Source organism: Rhynchophorus ferrugineus, unplaced genomic scaffold, assembly GCF_030347505.1.
Source record: "Rhynchophorus ferrugineus isolate W39M unplaced genomic scaffold, kcgeb_rfMv2 rfM9, whole genome shotgun sequence".
Lineage (NCBI taxonomy): Eukaryota > Metazoa > Arthropoda > Insecta > Coleoptera > Curculionidae > Rhynchophorus > Rhynchophorus ferrugineus.
The window spans coordinates 16,078,456-16,101,154 of NW_027472588.1; the positions used below are offsets into that span (position 1 = coordinate 16,078,456).

General features: G+C 32.8%; 1 protein-coding gene across 1 annotated transcript in view; it reads left to right on the top strand.

Moving 5' to 3' along the window:
• LOC143202118 (glypican-6) overlaps positions 1 to 22,699 on the top strand; it is a 244,918-nt gene that overhangs the window by 179,724 nt on the left and 42,495 nt on the right. Inside the window, exon 3 of the mRNA XM_076413404.1 lies at positions 21,067 to 21,309. Coding sequence (XP_076269519.1) covers positions 21,067 to 21,309 — 243 coding nt within the window. The remainder of the gene's footprint in view (positions 1 to 21,066; positions 21,310 to 22,699) is intronic.

Consider the following 22,699-nt stretch of genomic DNA (forward strand, 5'->3'; position numbering starts at 1 on the left):
TTATAATTATTATTTTGACGGATAATTACAAACAACAGCCTAGAAGTCATTTAAGCCATTTTAACATCGGAGCTTCATTGCTTGCCAGTGGAAAAAGTATAGTTTTTTGTGGCATTTTGTGACGGGCGATGAAAAATGGATATACTACAATAACCATAATCGCTAAAAATAATGCGTTAGTATAAGAGAGCGAATGACATCCAAACCGAAGCAATAGTGAGTAACAGCTGGCTAATTCATCTCAAACGTGAAGATATGCCTTCTGGTTACCATTTGTTCAAGTCAGTGCAGTATGACTTCGTGTCATTGGATCAGCTGATAGGGTGGGGTTTAGTGGGTAGCCCAGAGGCAGCCTCCACATAACCAGTCCAACTCGCTTATTCTTGCGGGTCTTCCCGACCAGGTATCCGTAACAGGATTCCCCTACCCGGTTCCAGGTCCAAAAAAAAAAAAAAAAGTATGACTTCGCTGACCAACAGTTCCGAAATTCTAAATAAATTCGTCAAACCAACATCAACAAACCATTTTACCGAAAAGATGGGAAAAATATGTAGAAAATGATAGAAAGTGTATATATATATATATATATATATATATATATATATATATATATATATATATATATATATATATATATATATATACATTGTTCCAATTTTTCTCGCTAAATAACTTCTTAAAATGAAAAAAATGATCATACACACAAGCACCTAATGAAATATGAAGAATGGGTGTTCACTTATTTTAATAAAATTTTTAACCATATAAAGAGAAAAAATTAAAGCTAAAACGGTTTTAATAACCCTCGTAAATAATATAAATGTATTCCACGCCTTTTATGTGTACATATTTACCGACATTCAAAGCCATCGAAAGACGCTCATTAATATTTAGAATGTATACCGGGTGTTAAAGGTCTTCATGATAATATTATTTGAAGATTTATCTATTGTGTGTTTGCATATAAATTTTATCACAATCACGATTTTATTGACAGCTGATTACAAAACAATCATCCATATTTTGTTAGCATACATCTTGATGGATTAGACGTCCAGATTAAAATTTACGATAGTGTACATCAAGAATGAAACTCATCAAATAATTTGTATTTGCTTTGATCTGCATTTATCAATGGATGAAAGTATAGTTGAATATCTAAACATTTAAGATTGCGGAAGACCCAATATTCTCTTGTTTCAATATGTACTGAACGTTTGTTCAGGGTCTATATCAGTAGATATAGATATTGACGTTTAAATAACACCGATGTTCTTCTTTTCTTCTTTTAAAAAGGCATAATATTTTAATACAATTATCCATAATTTGCATAATTTTCTACAGCTTTTTCCACTTTTCAATCGATTCGTCCACTCTTCAGCGTTCTGAAATTTCTTTGAGAGTTTAGATTGATTTATCATCCATTAAATCCTACAATTCATTACCTTCAAACTGCTTTGGTTCTTCCAGACTATCCTTTGCCATTAAAATAGCCACCTTAAAATCGTTCAGACCGAAACCGATGTTTGAAATATAGAGCATATTAATAGACCATCGTCACCATACGTCTCTAAGAGTGTTTGGTGGGTTCCATGAGTTGATGAGTATGCATACATTGAGTATCATAATAATACTAAATTGAGAATTATCATTCTAGGTAATATGTAAGGAAATGTGAAAACCATCATATTTAACATTTAGGTTGTTTACATTGTTACTTCACATTGTTTTTTTTATTAATTTTCCTTTTTTATTTTATTTTTATTATTCCTGGTTATTCCGTTTAATAAGTTAAGCTGTTCTAGTTTATGCAAGGCACTAATCCTATCACTATTTGGTTCAGAATCCAAAAGTAATACTGTTGTCGAATATGTCGTGTTTGTTCTATTGTTGGCGACAACGACATTTCAGACCTTTCAAGTTCAAACTTTCATTTAAAATCTTGATAATGTTCTTAATGAAATGCCTAAGATAACTGACGCTGGTGTTCTTCACTTGAATCACTTTCCAGGCTTGTATGACCATTTTTAAATTAATAAGCCCACTTACAAATTATTACTTTTAAAAATGAACCTTTATTAATATTTATATTACACAATTATTAGTCTAGTATGAATTTCTATAGCATTTAGGTTTATACTTTTTCCTATTAGTTATTAAAATTATAAAATCATCTGCAAATAAGTTTAATTGCAGAGCAAACTCAAAAAATTGATTAAAAACCTATGATTAACTACAAAAATGCCTAGATAAATATTATTTCAAATAAGTAAACGCTGGGCCTGACTCAAATGAGAACACTTCCATCCTAAGTATAACTGAGTAGTCCCAACCTTCAAACAACATGACACCTAGTGCTTGGTTTAACATATCGTGACATAAGTCGATGAAAACAGTAGTGAAATTGAAAAATAGCTGATTTATTATGTCCTTATATTGCATAATAAAATGACAAGAGCTTATCAAGGGCATACTATAACAGATGTCACATAAAAATTCCGCGAAAGAAAGACAGACAAATACACACAGACATTTATCTCTGGATCTAGCCTGTTTCCAATAAGATTTACCATACTGGTTCTACTGTGTTTACCAGTTTAACACGTACATTTCTTGAAATTTCACGTCGCTAATCGAAACTTCAGAGAAAAGCCAGAAAATAATACACCCCAGACATGAAAACAATAAATTCAGGGCGACACAACATACTTTGCAAACAATATAATATAGCATGGTATGATACTCTCATGCAGTATAACTAAAAAAGAATTTAATTTCACATATATAAGGTAGAAATAAGGGAATAAGGAATATTGCTTATTCAAGACAAATTATAAGTTCTACCAGAAAATATACACAACGGAGCTACTCGTATTTACATTCTGATGATTTTGACATAAAATGTTATAAAGCATACATTGTTGAATCAAACAAAATTAAGTGATCATATGGGAGACCTCCGCCTAGTAAAGTTAAGATCTAGTTAACCATGCAATATTGTTTTTTTAAATAGTACAGTTTGTCTAATTTAAATTAATAATATTTGAGCAACAACCTATTAATTATTAAATAAGCTTATATTGCCAAAAAATCTGTAATTTTTACAAATATTGATTGAATTTGAGATAAAGATTTCAAGAAGGTATAACGAGAAATAAGGCTCGTGTATGTATGAAAATCGACGTTTAAAGATTACGCTATTGTTAGGAACATTTTATTTGAAGTGATAGGCCACTGAAAAGAAGCAGATGCTCTACTTTAACTAACATACTGTTAATTTTTTTATAACATCTTTATTAAATACGCTTAGTACAATCTTAATTTACAATTAATTTATTATTATTATACATCAGTATTAAAATACATCAATATGTATTACTCAATTATAAAATTATAATAACTTATAGCTATAGTTTACACCAAAGGTATCCACTTTATACAAGTTCAAATGATTTGGTTCGCTTCAATCTCCTGGCTTCTTCGTTGGTTACATAGCGATAGGCATTGGTAATCAATCGAAGAATCTTGTTTTGACAGCGTTGGATGAGTAGTTGATTTGAATTTTAGGGCAACTCCATATTTGCACCCCATAGGTCCAAATTGACTTTATGATTGTCTTATGGATCAACCTCTTTGATTTTAGATCAAGTTGAGAGTATCTTCCGACTAACCAGTATTGTTGTTTTATTTTGGTTCTAATATGTTTTGCTTTTTGTATGACATGATGTTTCCAATTTAATCTACCGTCAAGATGGATTCCAAGGTATTTAGCTGATTCTGCTTGAGGAATCGGGCATCCGTTAAGTGATATAATTAAGTTTTTATATTTCGCCGCAATGCAAAATTAACGTGGACAGATTTGGAGCTATTAAGTTGAATTTTCCAATCTTTTGTCCATTTATATATTTTGTTGACTGCCACTTGTACTTTTTCTACTGCCGTAGGCAGAGAGATGTCTTTTGCCATAATAATTGTGTCGTCAGCAAAGGTTCCAAGTAGTGTTCCTTTTGTTATTGGAATGTCAGCAGTGTAGAGCTGATATAGGAGAGGTCCTAAGACTATGATTTAGTTTTAAATGTCGAGAACGCCATTTCGTGCGATACTCTAAATTTTCTTCCGAAAAGACTGAAAGACTCCAGAAATTGACAATAGTTACGCGGTAACAATTTGCATCTTACAGATTAATCCCAAATGCTAAACCCGGTCAAAAGCTTGTGAGACATCCAGGAATATTGCAGGGCAGTATTTCGTTTCCTTAAACGCTTTTTCAATAGCTGCAGTTGCTCTGTGCACTTGATCGATTGTTGAATGGTGATTTCGAAAACCAAACTGGAAATCTGGTGTTATTACAAAATATTTAACACGTTTAAATATTAGTTTATCAAATAACTCTTATATTGCAAGTAGAAGCGATATACGCCTGTAAGATTTGACTTATTTGCAGGTTTGTCAGGTTTTTTGAGCATAATTATTTGTCACCTTAAAGCATTGCGGAACATGCTTCAGTCTTAAACAGGCATTAAATAGATATGTCAACATGATGATTGCTTTTCGTGGCAGTTCTTTCAATAATCCAGGTGAAATGTCATCTATACCAGATACCTTTTTAGGATTGAGGTTATCAAATTCAGTGGCAACTTCCAATGGAGAAATTAGATTTAAATCTAGATCGGGTTGATAAACAGGAGATGTGCCCATGGTAGATTCTATTATCATTGATAGTTGAAATATGCTAGCTAAGTATTGTACGAACAATTCAGCTTTTTCATCGTTTCGTTGAACCCATTCATTTCGATCATTTTTAATTGGCGGTACTCGAATAATACCGACGTACCGAATGTACTGTTAATACCGAGAATATTTTTTCAATGAAAACACGAATCAATCACAATAAAAATGTTGTTAATATTAATAAATAATAATAAAAAATGTCATGCATTTCAAACCCTTATACCATTGATAATTCGAGATACATTAGCCATAAAATATTGTAGAATATTTAAGAAAATGACGTTCAAAAATCAGTATAATGCAATATTGAAATAAAATGCAAAAATTGTAATTTTGAATTAGAACTTTATATTTTTGTTTAACATTTTCTTAAAAATGTTATATCCGTAATAGTATCTGACATAGTATCTGAGTATAAAATTACTCATATTTCCGTATCCATATCCAACATCTCTCATCGAGATATCAGAAGATCTCACTCAGTCAGCCAATAACAATTAAAGATAATATCATCAAGTTAAAAAATTATTTTAAATGTCACTAAGCATATGCTAGAATGACTTAATTCCAATCCCACACTTACAAGACGCATTGTAAATGGAAATAGTTTGTAATATGCAAACCAATAAATACTAAACTAAATAGATTGAAAGTCAACAATTTATATAATGGCATCTTTCAACTCAGCCATATCCGGAAACAACGTCAAAATCGGTCAAAAGTTAAGGGGAAGGTGACAATTTTCTTTCAGTATTACTATAATTCAATAGCTCTATGTACATAGATTAGAAAAAAAGCTCTTTGATTTTCATCGACAATACATCAACTCACAACAATGTCTTTATAAACGAATTTCTTGCCAGAAACTCAAATAACATCGAATAACCATCGTATTCACAATGTATAGCTTTGACCACTTCTTATTCTTTCCAGAAATCTCAACTTATAAAAGACATGAAATTTCCATTCTACGAAAGTAATTTAAAAATCTTAAAAGAACTTATCATTTGTTTGCTAGGTATTATTTCAAAAGAAAATGGTCTTTAAAATAAGATGGTACAATAAATGTGGATAAGTATGATACATTTTATTGTTTTATTGAAGCATTTCCGACACACCAGCCGTTTCGTAACTTCGTAAAATATAATTTTTCAGTTTGTTCCTGGACAATAAAAGAAAGAATGAAAAAAATAAACGCTGGCGCTCGAATACGTAACACATTCCAGACCTCGCATCTGTGTTATCATCCAAACACACGTACAGATAAAACACCTAGTGGCTGTTGCTGTTATTTGTTCGGGCTCCAAAAGATCAACACCATTATTTACCCAACTTACCTGATAGATTAGATTAAATGAATAATGTTTTAGGATTATCTATCAGGTTAAAAGCGTTCGTTCCGACGTCGCCGTTGCTTCAAGTGGGTGTGGAATTTCACTACTAAATTTATCGGATTAGTAACGTTTAGAATAACCGTCGAAAGATATCAGCCCGGTTTGAATGACAATGATGTCGTAATGGCTGTATTTGAGTAGGAAAGCGTAATCTTCGAACGGTTTTGTTAATCGAGATTATTTTTGATAAATATTTATTCGCTGGATTAATTGTAACGTTAAGAGTGAGCCTGATTATGTTTTAAGCGATTGGAATTTCCTTATAATGTAGCTGTTAGTCTTTATATTTTATTGTAACAAATAACAAGGGTACAACTTGGCTCAAACTAAAGATAATTAAGTTTGGTTTTCATAAAAAGTTTATTTGGTCTTTACATTTTTTTTTCGTTATGATTGAAAAATTATATCAGCTAAATGGTGACCGCTATTCGCTACGCAACTTTCGGCTCTTTTTCAAGGCATTTTTCATGACATACTGCAACATATATGGCAGAATTTCTTCAACTTCATGACGAATATTGTCTTTAAGATGTTGAATAGATTTTTAAATTATTCACATAAACTTCTGATTTTAAATTGTTAAATCCGGAGATCTGGAAAAACGTCATTCAATAATTAAATTGTTGAACGAGCTGCGTGTGCTATGGCCCCATCTTACTGAAACCACATGTCCTCTAGTCCTTGCTTTCTATTTCAGGCACAAGAAAATTTCGAATCATACCATGATACCATTCAGCAGTAACTGCAAAACCCTAGTCATTTTCAAACAAATAAGAACCAATGATGTTTCCAGCATGAATACTACACCATACAGTTGTTTTTAGTGGATGCAATGATATTTAATGAATTAATTGAGGATTGTTCCCCAAAAGTTGTTCTGTTTATAGACGTGGCCACTGAGAAGAGGCTTCATCGCTCATTATCAGTTTAGAAAAATCTTCAATTTCACAAGATAACTTTAGGATTGCATTACTGTACTCAACTGGTTGATCAGGATCTCTCGGTAGTAGTTGTTGGATTAATTGAATTTTGTACGGGAACATTTTCAAATTAGTTTTCAAAATTCGCCTTAAACTGCGTCCAAAAATATGTAACTGGAAACCACGTCTCCGAATTGATGTTTCTGGAGACTCTGCAACACTATCGCACACCAGATCCACATTTTTAGCGTTACAAGACGTCCATTGTCTTCCAGAAGTCCTGTCTGCTGTCGTACCGCACTGTCGAAAATCCGCATATGAACTGGACGATTAGGATATTTTTGACGCAAATTCCGCTGAGTGACAATAATAGAACGATTACGGATGGATTGTTTGGACATCTACACAACACAGTGGTTAAAGCGAAACTGAGCTAGCCGTCACACAACCAAGATGACAAATGGATTACTTTTTAAATTTGTCTTATTCATTTCAAATACATACAGTCCCTTGATTATGTGCAATTATTCAGTTTTCTTTCTAGCCGACAAAGCATGTTTAAATATATTTTCAATAAATTTAAAATAAAAATATTAGGAAAAAATATAAGGTTATCATGTTAGAGAAAACGCAGATCAGACTCAAAATCAAGCAATTGTACTGGCTAGTCTGAAGATATTCTCAACTTGACATACAATCAAAAAGATTAGTTTACCAGTCAATAACAAAGCCAATTTGGATCTATGGGGTTGCCTTAAAACCAACTATTAATCGAATGCTACCAAAACAAAGTTCTACGATTAATTAATAGTGCTACGGCTACACAATCAACCAAGAGCTGTACGATGACCTCGATATCTAATGGATGTAGATTTTAAATCAAATAATAGTAATGAATATCAAAAATTCAATTCTGAACGTTCCATGATTAGCGTCTTGATAACTCAATAATGTTAAATGAAAGACTTTTATTATGTGGAGAAAAATGTCAAAACTATCGAATTTAACAATTGCTTCGTTGATAAAAATACGTGCGGGACTAATATGTCTTTCAAAAATATGAATTGTATTGCTACAAGATATTCAACTTATAGAACGACAAATATTATTGAATCAACCATTTTGATCAACCTGTCATATATAAACAATCTTTACTTTCATTGAATTTGAATGAAATATAATATTAAAAAGTAGTACCGTTGATTCCTAACATTTGTTTTATTATTCTTAAAGATATTTCAAATGTTATTACACCTCGTACCTAAATATATCTGCCCAACGGTCCATCAGATGATTACACGATTCAAACCGGTGTTAGCGCAGTATGGTGCATTTCCTCACATATTAATGACTAGAAGAATGAATCAACTGTAAATGAGTTTGTATCGTAACATATGATCTGTGACATTATCAGATGCCGCATCAGTGTTGGTAAATGCCTGGAATGTATTGACTGAAAAAAGCATTAAAACGATATAAAAATATAATTTTCGCTATACGTTGAATGCCAATGAAGTTTTATAAATAATTAATAAAAATTTTATGCATAGAAAACGATTAGTATTCAGAAGTTGATTCTAGCAACTCAAGAATCGAATGTAATTAACTAATATAAAGAAATAACATTCTAGTTTTATTAATATCATTAATATTTAATACATTTAATGACTGGAGGTTGAAAACTTGTCTGTCAAACTTACAGAATATTTTTATGACCATGGGAACCTATTATTTCCTAACATAGTTTGATTTCAAAGGACTACAATCAATTTTTCCCTTTTTTGATCTTGAAGATAGAGATACTACATACTACACATAGATGTAGTATCTCTATCTCATTCGTTCATTGCAATATTATGATGCTTTTACTTGTCGTATTTATGCAGGGTCAATTAGCAAACCATGTCATAAACATGGGACAAAGAAAATAACATGAACACCTGACATTCACAATATTTTTTATCAATAAGGTGCTGGTCCACCAATTGACTTTAAACAGCTGCAATTCTTCATGGGATTATATTGGCCTTGGAAGATGTTTAACGATATTCTGATGTTCTTCAAACCAAGACTGAATCTTTTGGCTGTGTATTTGGGCACATTGTCATCTTGGAATGTAGCAATGTTTGTCTGCAAATGCTAGTTACAATAAGAATTTCTTCATTGAGGATGTTCGCAGTAATCCAGCCAGTGATTTGAATGATAGGACCAGCTGAATTCCACGATATTACTGCTGAAATCCTAACGAAAGGAAGGAAGGAAGGAAAGGAAGCAGTGAAACTCTTAGGATTATTCATACATGAACGGCCATTTATAGGAAACAATGTAAGCGATGATTCATCGGACCAGGTCACATTCTTCCAGTGATCAAGTGTCCGTTTTATGATCGTTGCACCACCTCTTTCACATCTTAGCATTGGCTTCCTTTCTAAAGGTCTTCGCAATAGGAACCTTTCCATAAATATTAACTTTGCGGAGTTCCCGCCTTACAGTTTTTGTCGAAGCAATATTTTTCTAGTGATTGTTGAGTTCTGCTGTCCCTTCTGCCGCAGTAGTTCTATGTTATTTACCCACAATATATTTTAGTGTTTGCCAATCTCTCTCAGTTAACTTTCGATTTTGCCTCATTGCCTCTCTTTGTCAATGATATTTGACTATGTTTTGTGTATACTGTCATTACGATGTCATCACAAACGTTCCCTCTAACCGAACAGCAAAGATTTACCATTTTTCCAAGTCTGAAAGATCAGACATTTGATCGACCGTTTGTTTTAGCCATCGTAGAATAAAGCGTACAACGAATTATAACCTACAATGTAATGCATGTAAACTGTGCAATACACACGCATCGCATTACACCGTGTAATACAATTTTTCTAATATAAATAAGATTACGTAATTCCTTATTCAATTGCTAAAAGCATTGCCTATTTATATGGTTGTCTAATACGTCATGTTTCTTAGGAATAGTGTGAATACTATTTACGCTTAAAAGCTGTATTGCTCCATAATGACAACCGATATCTTTCCATATCATTGCATATTCAATGATTAAAAAAAAAGTATGAAAAGATGAAACTAATTTTAGACTCAATCAAATACAAAGAATACAACTGGAAAGTGTGTGCAGGGAGGTTTCAGGTAGGAAATATTGTTGTTTTCTCTGTTTGTAGAACAGTAGAGACGCTAAAAACCACTATAGAATTAAAGAGCGGTAAAAAGAACTGACTTTGACTTGACTTTGAACCTCTTTTCTAGAAGAAATTGTGTGTCAAGGCCATGGAAAAAGGTGGTAAAGGTTTATTGTAGTTGGAAGTTGTTTCCTCTAAATTAAGTGATGCTAAATTAAAATAAGGCATTTTTGGAAGCCCACAAATAAGGAAACTTTAAAAAAACTATGAATTCGATGAAAATCTTACCGCTAAAGCTAGTTAGCGGGGCTTGGTTATCTCTACAGAAAATAATTCATACATTTTTAGGCAATCTTAAAGCTGACAATGCCGAGTTTTTGGTGAATTACTTGTTACAAACATTTAAAACGATGGAGTGCAGATTGTCTTTAAAAATACATTTCTTGCATTCCCATTTCGATTTTCCCCCTAATTTTGGAATGGTGAGTGACGAGCAAGGATAGAAGAGCATTATCAACGAATGGAAAAAGGGTCACTGCTGGTTTGTAGTGAAAGAGGATTCTACTGTTCACAAAAGGAAACGTTAATATTTCGTCATTTTCTTTTAGAATATATGACCACTTAAACCTGAGCTATTTTGATTCATTGTTTATTTGTAAATATATATTACTATTTTTTTGATAAAATGCTGTCTTTATTTATTTATAGTAATTTAATTTTTCATAACTTTAAAATCGTACGTGTTACAAAAAATCCGCTTAAGTTTTTTTGTTCAGCAAGTACAAGTTGACAAGAAAAGCCGTTTTACTTAATGTTATTTACACAGAAGCAGTGATATCAACATTCAACAAGATAGTTGGTGTTCACTTTGCGTGGTGTTCATATTATTTTGTTTATCCCCTATAGTTAGTTGAATTAACATAAAAGTAGTTTTTTTCGTGACTATTTTTATTTAACTTATCGTTTTTAATTTCGTTATATGGTAGCTCTTTTATCGATATAAATTGACAGGACAGTTAATAGGATTTGTTCCGAGTTGTTGGAAATTAATGAAAATGTCAACAGTGATTGTCCCAAATCAGACGGAGGTTTATTTATCTAGTAATAAAATTGAATAGAACGCTCAAATATTGTATTCTCTTTATTGAATAGCGTGTTTTTTTTTTGTTGTTTTTGGACGAACTGAGCTTTAATAAAAGATACGAAGTTCTTTTTATTTGTTTGTCACTGAATGAAAGGCGAATTATGGAAGTTGAAGCGGGAAATATTTATTTTTTGTACGGGAGGTTTAAATAATCGGCTAAAAGCTCGCGGAGTGCTTGTGAATTTCTGAACCATCTAAAATGTTTATATTTTAAGAGAGGAAGACCTAAATTATTTTGATCTGAGGGAAAAGTCACGGAATGTTTTAGTAAAATTAAATTGGGTTCCTTATAAGCTTAAAATAATATGTTTAAAGCAAGTCTGCTAATTATTATCGCCAATGTTTCGCTATTTTTTCGGGTGAAACCAGTAATACGGAATACGATCGGTAAAATTATGCGGATTTCGATTTTAAAAGCTGTTATTTTTAATTTATTTCACAGAGTTCTACAGAGATCGGAGCAAGTGATACCCACTAATAAAATGTTGAACGTTCTCCTTCCTGGTATTGTCATATTATTAAGTAGTATTCTATAATCTCCGTATAATATCAATATTCAATATTTTTTACTTGCAAGCTGCCGTGGACATGCTCAGTATAATTTTGATGGTCAAATTATTTCATTGCCTAATAAAAATATCTAATGAAATTCATATTTTGTCAATACGTGTTTACGTGACCAGACAAAAGGACTGCATCTCATTTTTATTAGTGTTTAAAATAATTTCATCTTATTTTACAACAGTCCTTTTGAAATTCATTTATAGTATTTATAGTAAAAAAACTAGTGCTAAAATAACGTAAGTGAAAAATGAAGTGCGTGAAATAAACAATGTATTTATTTTATTTTTTTTATCCTCTGGAAGTAAATTAAATAAAATATTAAAAATTAAAAAATGGCAAACAATAGCGATTCAACCAAATCACCTGCACACTTTGATATAAGATTAGAACAAACAGCAATAACGCAAACTCCACCATCAGAATGGACTACAGTCGTTAACAAAAAACGATTGAGAAGTCCAGAAGAAGAAATCGCGAGGAAACAAACAAGAATCAGTGACTATTGGTTGCAGAAACCGATAGAGACAAAAAACAGTTTTAGCAACCTGTCGGAAGAAATTGAAGAGAACATACAACCAAGCCCTGAAAAAGTTGTTCCCAAACCACCACCAATAACAGTCTATAAGGTAGGAATAATAAAAAACATCCATGATTTATTAAAAACCATTACTACGAACTATACAATTAAAACAGTGAGCTATGAAACAATTAAAATCCAATTGTTCGAAGCGGATCACTTTAAAGTTCTTATAAAAGAATTAGATGAAAGAAACACCCAATACCATACATTCAGGCCAAAATCCGAGAGAACATTTAAATTCGTACTAAAAGGATTACATCACGGGACGGACTTTAACACCATCAAGGTAGCACTAGCTGAAAAAGGCCACGAGGTCGTAAATATTCACAATATACGACATCACACGACAAAAAAACCTCTGCCTATGTTTTATATAGACATAAAACCTAATGGAAACAATAAGGCGGTGTATGAAATCACCAAATTGGAAAATAATATTATTAAATGCGAACCACCACATATAAAAAGAATTATACCACAATGCACAAGGTGTCAAGCGCACGGGCACACAAAGACTTACTGTCGCAAATCATATAGATGCGTAAAATGTGCAGGAGAACATAAGACAGGAGATTGTACTCGTAAAGTTCGCGATGAAAAAGTGAAATGTGTCAACTGTAACGGAAATCATCCAGCGAACTACAAGGGTTGCGCAGTTCACAAGCAACTACAGCAGAAACTCTATCCTGCCTTAAGGGAAAAAAGGCATCAACAAAAACAATCCACTACTACCAATCTACCACTACCCACCAGAACAAGTCAACCAGACATAACTTATGCCCAAATAGTTGAAAATGGTTCAGCACAAAAACGAGAGACAATATCTCAACCTACTGAAACTAGCAACATCTCAAGATTAGAAAATATGATGGCCAAACTAATGGATCAAATGAGTACGATGCTTGGTCTACTCACAACCGTCGTAAGCAAACTTGCCTAATGCCTGAAACCAATAGCTACAAAATCGCCGTCTGGAATGCCAATGGGCTCCAACAACATGCCAGGGAACTAAAAATGTTCGTAATTGAACAAAATATTGACGTTATGATGGTTTCCGAAACACACTTTACGGACAAAAATTATATGAAAGTTCCTAAATATAAGCTTTATCATACAAATCACCCTGATGATAAAGCACATGGAGGTACAGCCATAATAATTCGAGATGATATAAAGCATTTCGAAAAAGAAAAATTCCGCAAAGACTACCTGCAAGCCACCAGTATAACCATAGAGGAAGCCCATGGACCATTAACAATTTCTGCGATTTATTGCCCACCCAAACATAACAACAAGGCAGAACAATTTCAAGAATTCTTCCGTACACTAGGTAATAGATTTATAGCAGGAGGAGATTATAATGCAAAACATTTAATGTGGGGTTCAAGAATAATAACCTCAAAAGGTAGAGAACTGCTCAAAGCCATAAGGATAGATAACTTACAACATATCTCTACTGGTGAACCAACATATTGGCCTTCAGACAGAAATAAAAAACCAGATACAATAGATTTCTGTATTACAAAAAATATTGATCCAAAAAAGTGTCAAGCAGAATCATGTTTCGACCTGTCTTCTGATCATTCACCAATAATAGTAACAATTTCTTCAAAAATTACCATCAAAGATAAACCCCCTTCTCTGTGCAATAATAGAACTAACTGGCCCTCATTTAGAGAAAACTTAGACCAAAATATCTCTCTAAACTTACCGTTACAAACTGAAATGGATATAGAAATAGCAGCAATAAATCTTACAAAAAATATACAGGAGGCATCATATTCCGCGACTCCCAACATTGAAACATTTCCAAGAAAAAATACACATATATCATGTACAATACAGAAAAAGATAGCAGAAAAAAGAAAGTTACGACGAAATTGGCAACAGCAAAGGACTGAAGAGAATAAAAGAAAATTTAATAGGGCCATAAAAGAGCTGAGAGATCTAATCCAAATCGAACAGAACCAAGGCATTCAAGAATACCTAGAAAACTTGACATCAACTGAGGCTACAGACTATTCGTTGTGGAAAGCAACAAAAAAGCTTAGGAGATCCCAGCAGCATAACCCACCTATTAAAACAAGCGAAAATAATTGGGCGAGAAGCAATAAAGAGAAGGCCGACATTTTCTCAAAACACTTAAAAAATGTTTTTAAACCTTCCCAGTCTCAGCTACATAAAGATGACGAAAATAAAATTACTAGCTTTCTAGATTCGCCATTTCAAATGGATTTACCGCACGAGAAATTAACGGTCAAAAAAGTTAAACATACAATAATGAGAGAGATTAATATTAAAAAAGCTCCTGGTTATGACTTAATTACTGGCAAAATTTTAAAAGAACTATCAGAAAAGGCTATAAAACTATTAACATATATATTTAATGCTATGCTACGAATTAATTACTTCCCTAGTATCTGGAAAGTAGCTAAAATATTAATGATACTTAAACCAGGAAAAATACCAGAAGATGTGACCTCCTACCGACCTATAAGTTTATTACCAATAATCTCGAAAGTTTTCGAGAAGTTATACATAAAAAAACTAAACTATATAATAGAAAAAAGAAAAATTATTCCTGAACATCAGTTTGGCTTTCGCAATAAGCATGGGACTATAGAACAAGTGCATAGACTTGTAAACCAAATAAACGCTGACCTAAATGCCAAAAGATATTGTTCGGCTGCTTTCCTAGACATATCTCAGGCTTTTGACAAAGTATGGCATACGGGCTTGCAGGTTAAACTAAAGAAACTTCTCCCTCATCCGGACTATCAGCTACTAAAATCGTATCTCACTGACAGACATTTTATTGTAAATCAAGGCGATGAACATACCGAATTAAATCCCATATATTCAGGAGTTCCGCAAGGTAGTGTACTGGGTCCAGTACTGTATCTTCTGTATACGGCTGATCTGCCCACCACAAAAATAACTACTGTGGCAACATATGCAGACGATACAGCAATCTTAGCATCCCATGAAGATCCAGTCACAGCATCAATAAACCTACAAACCCACCTGGAGCAAATACAATTATGGTTGAAGACATGGCGCATTAAAGCCAATGAATCAAAATCCACGCATATAACGTTTACCCTGCGTAGAAGAACATGTCCACCAGTAAATATCAATCATCGTCAACTCCCCCAAGCAGACCATGTTAAATATCTTGGTATGAATTTAGATCGACGCCTAACCTGGAAGAAGCACATACTCTCTAAACGGAAACAATTAGGACTAAAATTATATCAAATGTATTGGCTCATTGGGCGCAAATCCAAGTTATCATTAGATAACAAGGTATTGCTGTATGAGTCTATACTCAAGCCCATTTGGACATATGGAATACAACTATGGGGTACCGCTAGCAAATTTAATATATCCATCATTCAACGGTTCCAAAATAAGGTGTTGCGTGCCATTGTTGATGCTCCGTACTATATTTCAAATAAAGTGATACAACGCGATATTCCTCTAGAACCTATAACGAGTGTAATCCAACGTGTTTGTGTGAAGTACTTCGAAAGAGTGTCAGTGCATCCCAATGTACTCGCTAATCAGCTAAATATGCGACGTGATAGTGAAGTGCGTAGACTAAAACGTTTAACACCATCTGATCTGATTACTGGACATATGTAGAGTTTAGAATAAGCATTAGAATAAGACTAATTAATTAAGATAATATTTTATACAGAAGATTGCTTAATGAAGTGATTTTCTACATGCCATGTATATATAATATAAACAGAAGAAATACTTATTGCCAATAGGGCAGATTGTGGACTCACGAAGAGTAATAATAAAAAAAAAAAAAAAAAAAAATATTTTGTCAATTTAGATTACTGCGTATTTACCTGCCTGACTCTGCAATAAACTGTTTGGTTTTTATTGTCGTTGATTTTGGCTTGCTCACATAAGAAATCCCATATTACCCCGAAAGTGAAGAGATTAATATGGAAATAGATTAATATAGATTAATATATATATATATATATATATATATATATATATATATATATATATATATATATATATATATATATATATATATATATATATATATATATATATATATATATATATATATATATATCACTACATAGTATAAAACAAAGTCGCCTTTTCTGTCCCTATGTGCGCTTAAATCTTTAAAACTACGCAACGGATTTTGATGCGTTTTTCAATAGATAGAGTGATTCAAGAGGAAGGTTTATATGTATAACACATGCATAATATACTGAGGCAACATTGCTAATTTTAGAGGTTTCTAACGTGATGTCGTAAATTAACCTATTTTTTTAGGCTTATTTAGCAATTAGCAAAAACGCTGCCTAACCCTACGAGTTAGATCAAATTAATGTACTACAGTATTGTACACCATAAAAAGGTCTACAAAAAAGTCCGCGATGGTATATGTTTATGTTTTAGGGATAACCCACATTAACCATTTTTATTGTTTACTTTTTACGTGAGAAAATGGCTTATTTACGAAGCTATTTTAAGCAATACGGCATTAATCCTTATCGAATTAAGTACCTTAAATACAGTGTGCAATTAATATAGATCAATATGGTTCCTTACAGCATGTAAATTAAACAAATATTTTCGGAGATAATACAAATTTAAAATTTGCGTTTAAAAATGTGTAATGTAATAAAAATTGTATGAATTTAGATATTCCAAAGATAGCAGGAAATCTTCATAGTAAGTATAGGGGAAGAGGAATTGTTTTACTCCAAATTTAATATATATAATATACCCCATATTAATCTCTTCACACTTTCTCTGCTCTGAATGGTTACTGGACCGGGTCCTCGAATATCTAGAAGGCTTTTGTTTCACATGTTCTTATCTCGGTATGATTTTCAGCATACGGCTTGTAACAGGTGGGGCAAAAATCCTACCATTTTGATTGCACGCTATCTTGGTTATATGACGTTTAGCTTTAACCATTGTGTTGTGTAGACGTCCAAATTTTATTATGGATTAATATACGCTACAAGAACGAGCAGAAATAGTAACAATAGTTATTGAAAATAATCGTTCTATTATTTTCACTCAGCGAAAATTGCGTCAAACATATCCTAATCGTCCAGTGCCTCACAAAACCACAATTTATCGTTTACATGACAGACCTCGTTCTGGAAGACAACGGACATCTCGTAACGCTGAAAATGTGGTTCTGGTGCACAATAGTGAGACGTGGTTCCCAGTTACACATTTCTGCACGCAGTTTAAGGCAAATTTTGAAAACTGATTTGATAATGTTCCCGTACCAAATTCAATTAGTCCTAAAATTGCTACCAAGAGATCCTGATCAACGAGGTGAGTACAGTAATGTAATCCTAAGGCAGTTTGGTGAAATTGAAGATTTTTCGTCTAAATTGATAATGACCAATGAAGCCCATTTTCTTCTTAGTGGCGACGTTATTGAACAGAACAGTCGGTTTTGTGGAATACAGAATCCTCAATTAATTCATGAAACATCATTGCATCCACTAAAAACTGTATGGTGTGGTATTCATGCTGAAAACCTCATTGATCCCTATTTTTTTGAATATAACTAAGGTGTTGCTGTTACTGCTGAACGATACCAAGACATGATTCGAAATTTTCTTGTGGCTGAAATGGAAGAGGAGATGTGGTTTCAGTAAGATGGGGTCACAGCACACACAGCTCGTTCAACAATTCAATTATTGATCTCTGGAGATTTCAGGATTTTACAGCACCAGACTTTTTCTTATAGGGTTTCTTAAAATCAAGCCGATAGCCGATTTAGCCGATATAATTTTTCAGTCATAACGAAAAAAAAATATAAAGACCATATAAACTTCTTATGAAAACCAAACTTACTTACTTTTTCTTTGAGCAAAGTTATAGGCAATCAAAATGGTAGCAGGACTTTTGCCCCACGTTGTATAGCCCGTCCAATAAAACAGCCAATGTACGTCATAGATGATGTCGCATATATTGCTAGCTACATTATTTCAAACCCAAAATAACGCTCTTTTTTTTTCATTTTATCTGATATATTAATTCTATCTGATGCGTTCGAACATGAATTTAAATCAGTCTATAAAATTAAACTTTAATTGGTACTAGTGGACAATGTTGCCAAATGTCTGCAAAATTCTGTAAAACATTAGTGATAATGATTAGAAGTAAGTTGATGCGGCAACATTACGACTTATTGGCATCATAACTTTTGTTGACGTGCATTGGCTATTTTATTGAACAGACTATATTTTACTGGGCGATATTATTGAGATATCAGCACGACTATAAACAAGGAAGTGCAAGTTGAAGTGCTTTGCTTCTAGCTCTAATCTTCTTTTTTTAGTCCGCCTTTGTTGACCTTATACCCTGAGCTGCGATGTTTGTGTCAGAACCGAGATGTTTGTATCCTGATGACCTTACAGCTTGATACTTTTGCCCGAATTCCTCTGAATTTCGTCTAGGAATGCTCCAAGAAACTGCGGAATCATCTTTCCTTGACAAGACTGAAAGAATGACAGAATGAATCAAAAAGGAACAACCTTATGATCTCTCACTGTTAAGAAACGTATAAGGTTTATAATAAAAACTTTTAATTTACTATAAAAATTATTTTTACGGAAAAAAGTGGTGACTTACACGGAACAACTTCACAGACATACTGCCGACCCATATCGATCCGTATCAATAACACTTATACATGTATACCGTGAACTAATAAACATTTATTAGCAGCTAAAAGATTATTAATTTATTATATTGTGAAAATAATAATCAATTTATATATTACATAGTAGGTGGCGTATTGACGCATCAAAAGTCTAATAGTCAGGATCTATATAATATGTGGTTTATTGATTTTAATTGAAACCTTAGCAGTTATTAGTTAATTGTTTTCTGCTTTTATCCAATTAGCTTGTTAATTTCCGATGTTGTAGTATTGTCGATTTTTGAATTAAGCACTATTTTTTTGCCATCATTTTGTGTTTCAATAGCTATCTATTGATCTTTCATGCAACTAACATGTAAAACCCTACGTACTGCGCTGCTTTTATTTTATTGACCTTTAATTTTTAGTTTTCTAATCAACTACTAGTATAGTTAAGATATTTTTGCAGATAAATCTAAATAAACTGCTCATTTAATAATGTTTTCGTTATAAATTATCTATTTGTCTGCCATTGTCTGCTGTTTATATTAAATTTATTAATATGGCGACAAAATCAACATTTTAAGAAAATTTTGAAACTTTACTGTTCTGTGGAGTTCCTCCATGGTCAATTCAAATTGTGTTGTTAAAAACATTATATCATTTTCATGTAGTGATATCCTTATATTCTTGAAAATATCGGTTGGAACTTGAAACAACCGAAGATCTTCACAAAAAAGAGATCATCTATACATGTTTTGATCTGTTAAACAATTTTAATTATAGAATCAAAAACATTTAGACATGCTGGATCCAACGAAGCTATAACAATAGTAATTCTAATTTAAAAGAAGACCTAAGATTGCTTCAACATCTGCCAAACTCTTGAAAAGCCTATAAAAACATTGCTCTACGGGTATGATAGAATTACCAAGAGTATACAAGTCACCCAACACATAACATATACCGATTGATTCTTTAATTAGTATGAGGTAACATATATATATATATATATATATATATATATATATATATATATATATATATATATATATATATATATATATATATAACTAGAACAAACTACACTTTTCGAATTCATTTACTAGATTATTTAAAAATCCCGAAAAAAAGGCTAAGAAGCCAGATTCGTGTTTAAAAACCGACAAAAACATCCTTTTTGGAGTTTTGATCGTAGATTACTTTCAAATTCTCATTATATTCACTTTTTAGACCAATTGTATAATATAAAAATCCAACAAGAGATATTTCAACATACAGCTTATTCGTCAGATCTACGATTACGTGATTTCTTTCACTTCGCATACCTCGAGATATTCTCTCGTGAAAAACGATTTGCATCGAAGGAAGAAATGATAATTAGTAGATGACTTTTTCAAGCTTTGTCAGACCCACTACAATGAGGAAAATTATTTTTAGTAGTAAACATCGATTTAACAATTATAAATACATTTTCTGTTTATTTTCAACAAACTTATTGAACAGCTTAGTAGAACTTTTAAATACCTTCACAATAGGCGACCGTTTAGCACTAGTAATAAAATCTCGAACATTTTAGTTAAGTAAAGTAAAAAAAACAAGATTTATAGGATTATTCCGAAACTTTTCCAGATTTTTATTTTCTCTACCTGCAAGAGTTGACTAAATCCGAACTGAGAAAAAACTGGGATTGATCGATGCTATTAAAACTTTTATTGAATCAAATTATGAGAAGTTTCACGGAAACTTTTACGAGCAATATCGGATCAGGAAATAACTAAAAGGAATATCTGGAGTACATGAAGTTTTGCGGCATGGACACTATTAAAAGTTATATAAATTCTTTCAGGGCTCTAGAAAGTTTGCGTGTGTTTAGGGTCGACGCCGAAGTCACGTGATATTGTTTTTCTGTTGTTCGAAGTCAGGCTAACTGATTTTTTTTCTTTCTTCCAGACATATTTCGGGATATGATGAATATTTCGAAACTGGAGTTTCACGACATGTTCCAACGAACGTACGGGAAAATTTATCTGGACAATGCAGAAGTGTTCAGTGACTTTTTCGACAAATTAGAAAAGTACTACAAGAAGGGGACTTCAAGGCTCTCGGACACAATGGATACTTTCTTCGGTATCTTGTACCAGAAGATGTTTACTGTACTGAATGCTCAATACCAATTTGATGACAAGTATTTAGGTAAGTGTCGAATTTTTTATTTAATAATTGTTTAATACTGTGCGCCCAAGTGTGGTTTCTGTAATTTACACCAATATTTGGAAACACTTTCGATATAAATTCTTCCTTTAACGTTGTGAATTGAGAATAACTTGATGAAAACCAAATGAGGCAATAATACAACATAATCCTAGCGGGTCAAGTTGTTAGCTAAAAACATTAAAATATTTGCAAATAGTGCTCATCCTTCCGAAGTTCACCGATATGTCAGCGACATAATTGACTCTTGGATCATATCTTTTTTTTTATTACTCTTCGTGAGTCCACAATCTGCCCATTTGGCAATAAGTATTTCTTCTGTTTATATTATATATACATGGCATGTAGAAAATCACTTCATTAAGCAATCTTCTGTATAAAATATTATCTTAATTAATTAGTCTTATTCTAATGCTTATTCTAAACTCTACATATGTCCAGTAATCAGATCAGGTGGTGTTAAACGTTTTAGTCTATGCACTTCACTATCACGTCGCATATTTAGCTGGTTAGCGAGTACATTGGGATGCACTGACACTCTTTCGAAGTACACAAACACGTTGGATTACACTCGTTATAGGTTCTAGAGGAATATCGCGTTGTATCACTTTATTTGAAATATAGTACGGAGCATCAACAATGGCACGCAACACCTTATTTTGAAACCGTTGAATGATGGATATATTAGATTTGCTAGCGGTACCCCATAGTTGAATTCCATGTGTCCAAATGGGCTTGAGTATAGACTCATACAGCAATACCTTGTTATCTAGTGATAACTTGGATTTGCGCCCAATGAGCCAATACATTTGATATAATTTTAGTCCTAGTTGTTTCCGTTTAGCGAGTATGTGCTTCTTCCAGGTTAGGCGTCGATCTAAATGCATGCCAAGATATTTAACATGCTCTGCTTGGGGGAGTTGACGATGATTGATATTTACTAGTGGACATGTTCTTCTACGCAGGGTAAACGTGATATGCGTGGATTTTGATTCATTGGCTTTAATGCGCCATGTCTTCAACCATAATTGTATTTGCTCCAGGTGGGTTTGTAGGTTTATTGATGCTGTGACTGGATCTTCATTAGATCATATCTAAAACCCAAATTTTCACAGAAAATTATCACCTCTTGCCGAATTAAATCCCATATATTCAGGAGTTCTGCAGGGTAGTGTACTGGGTCCAGTACTGTATCTTCTGTATACGGCCGATCTGCCCACCATAAAAATAATTACTGTGGCAACATACGCAGACAACAGAGCAATCTTAGCATCCCATGAAGATCCAGTCACAGCATCAATATACCAACTTGGACTTAAATTATATCAAATGTATTGGCTCATCGGGCGCAAGTCCAAGCTATCATTAGATA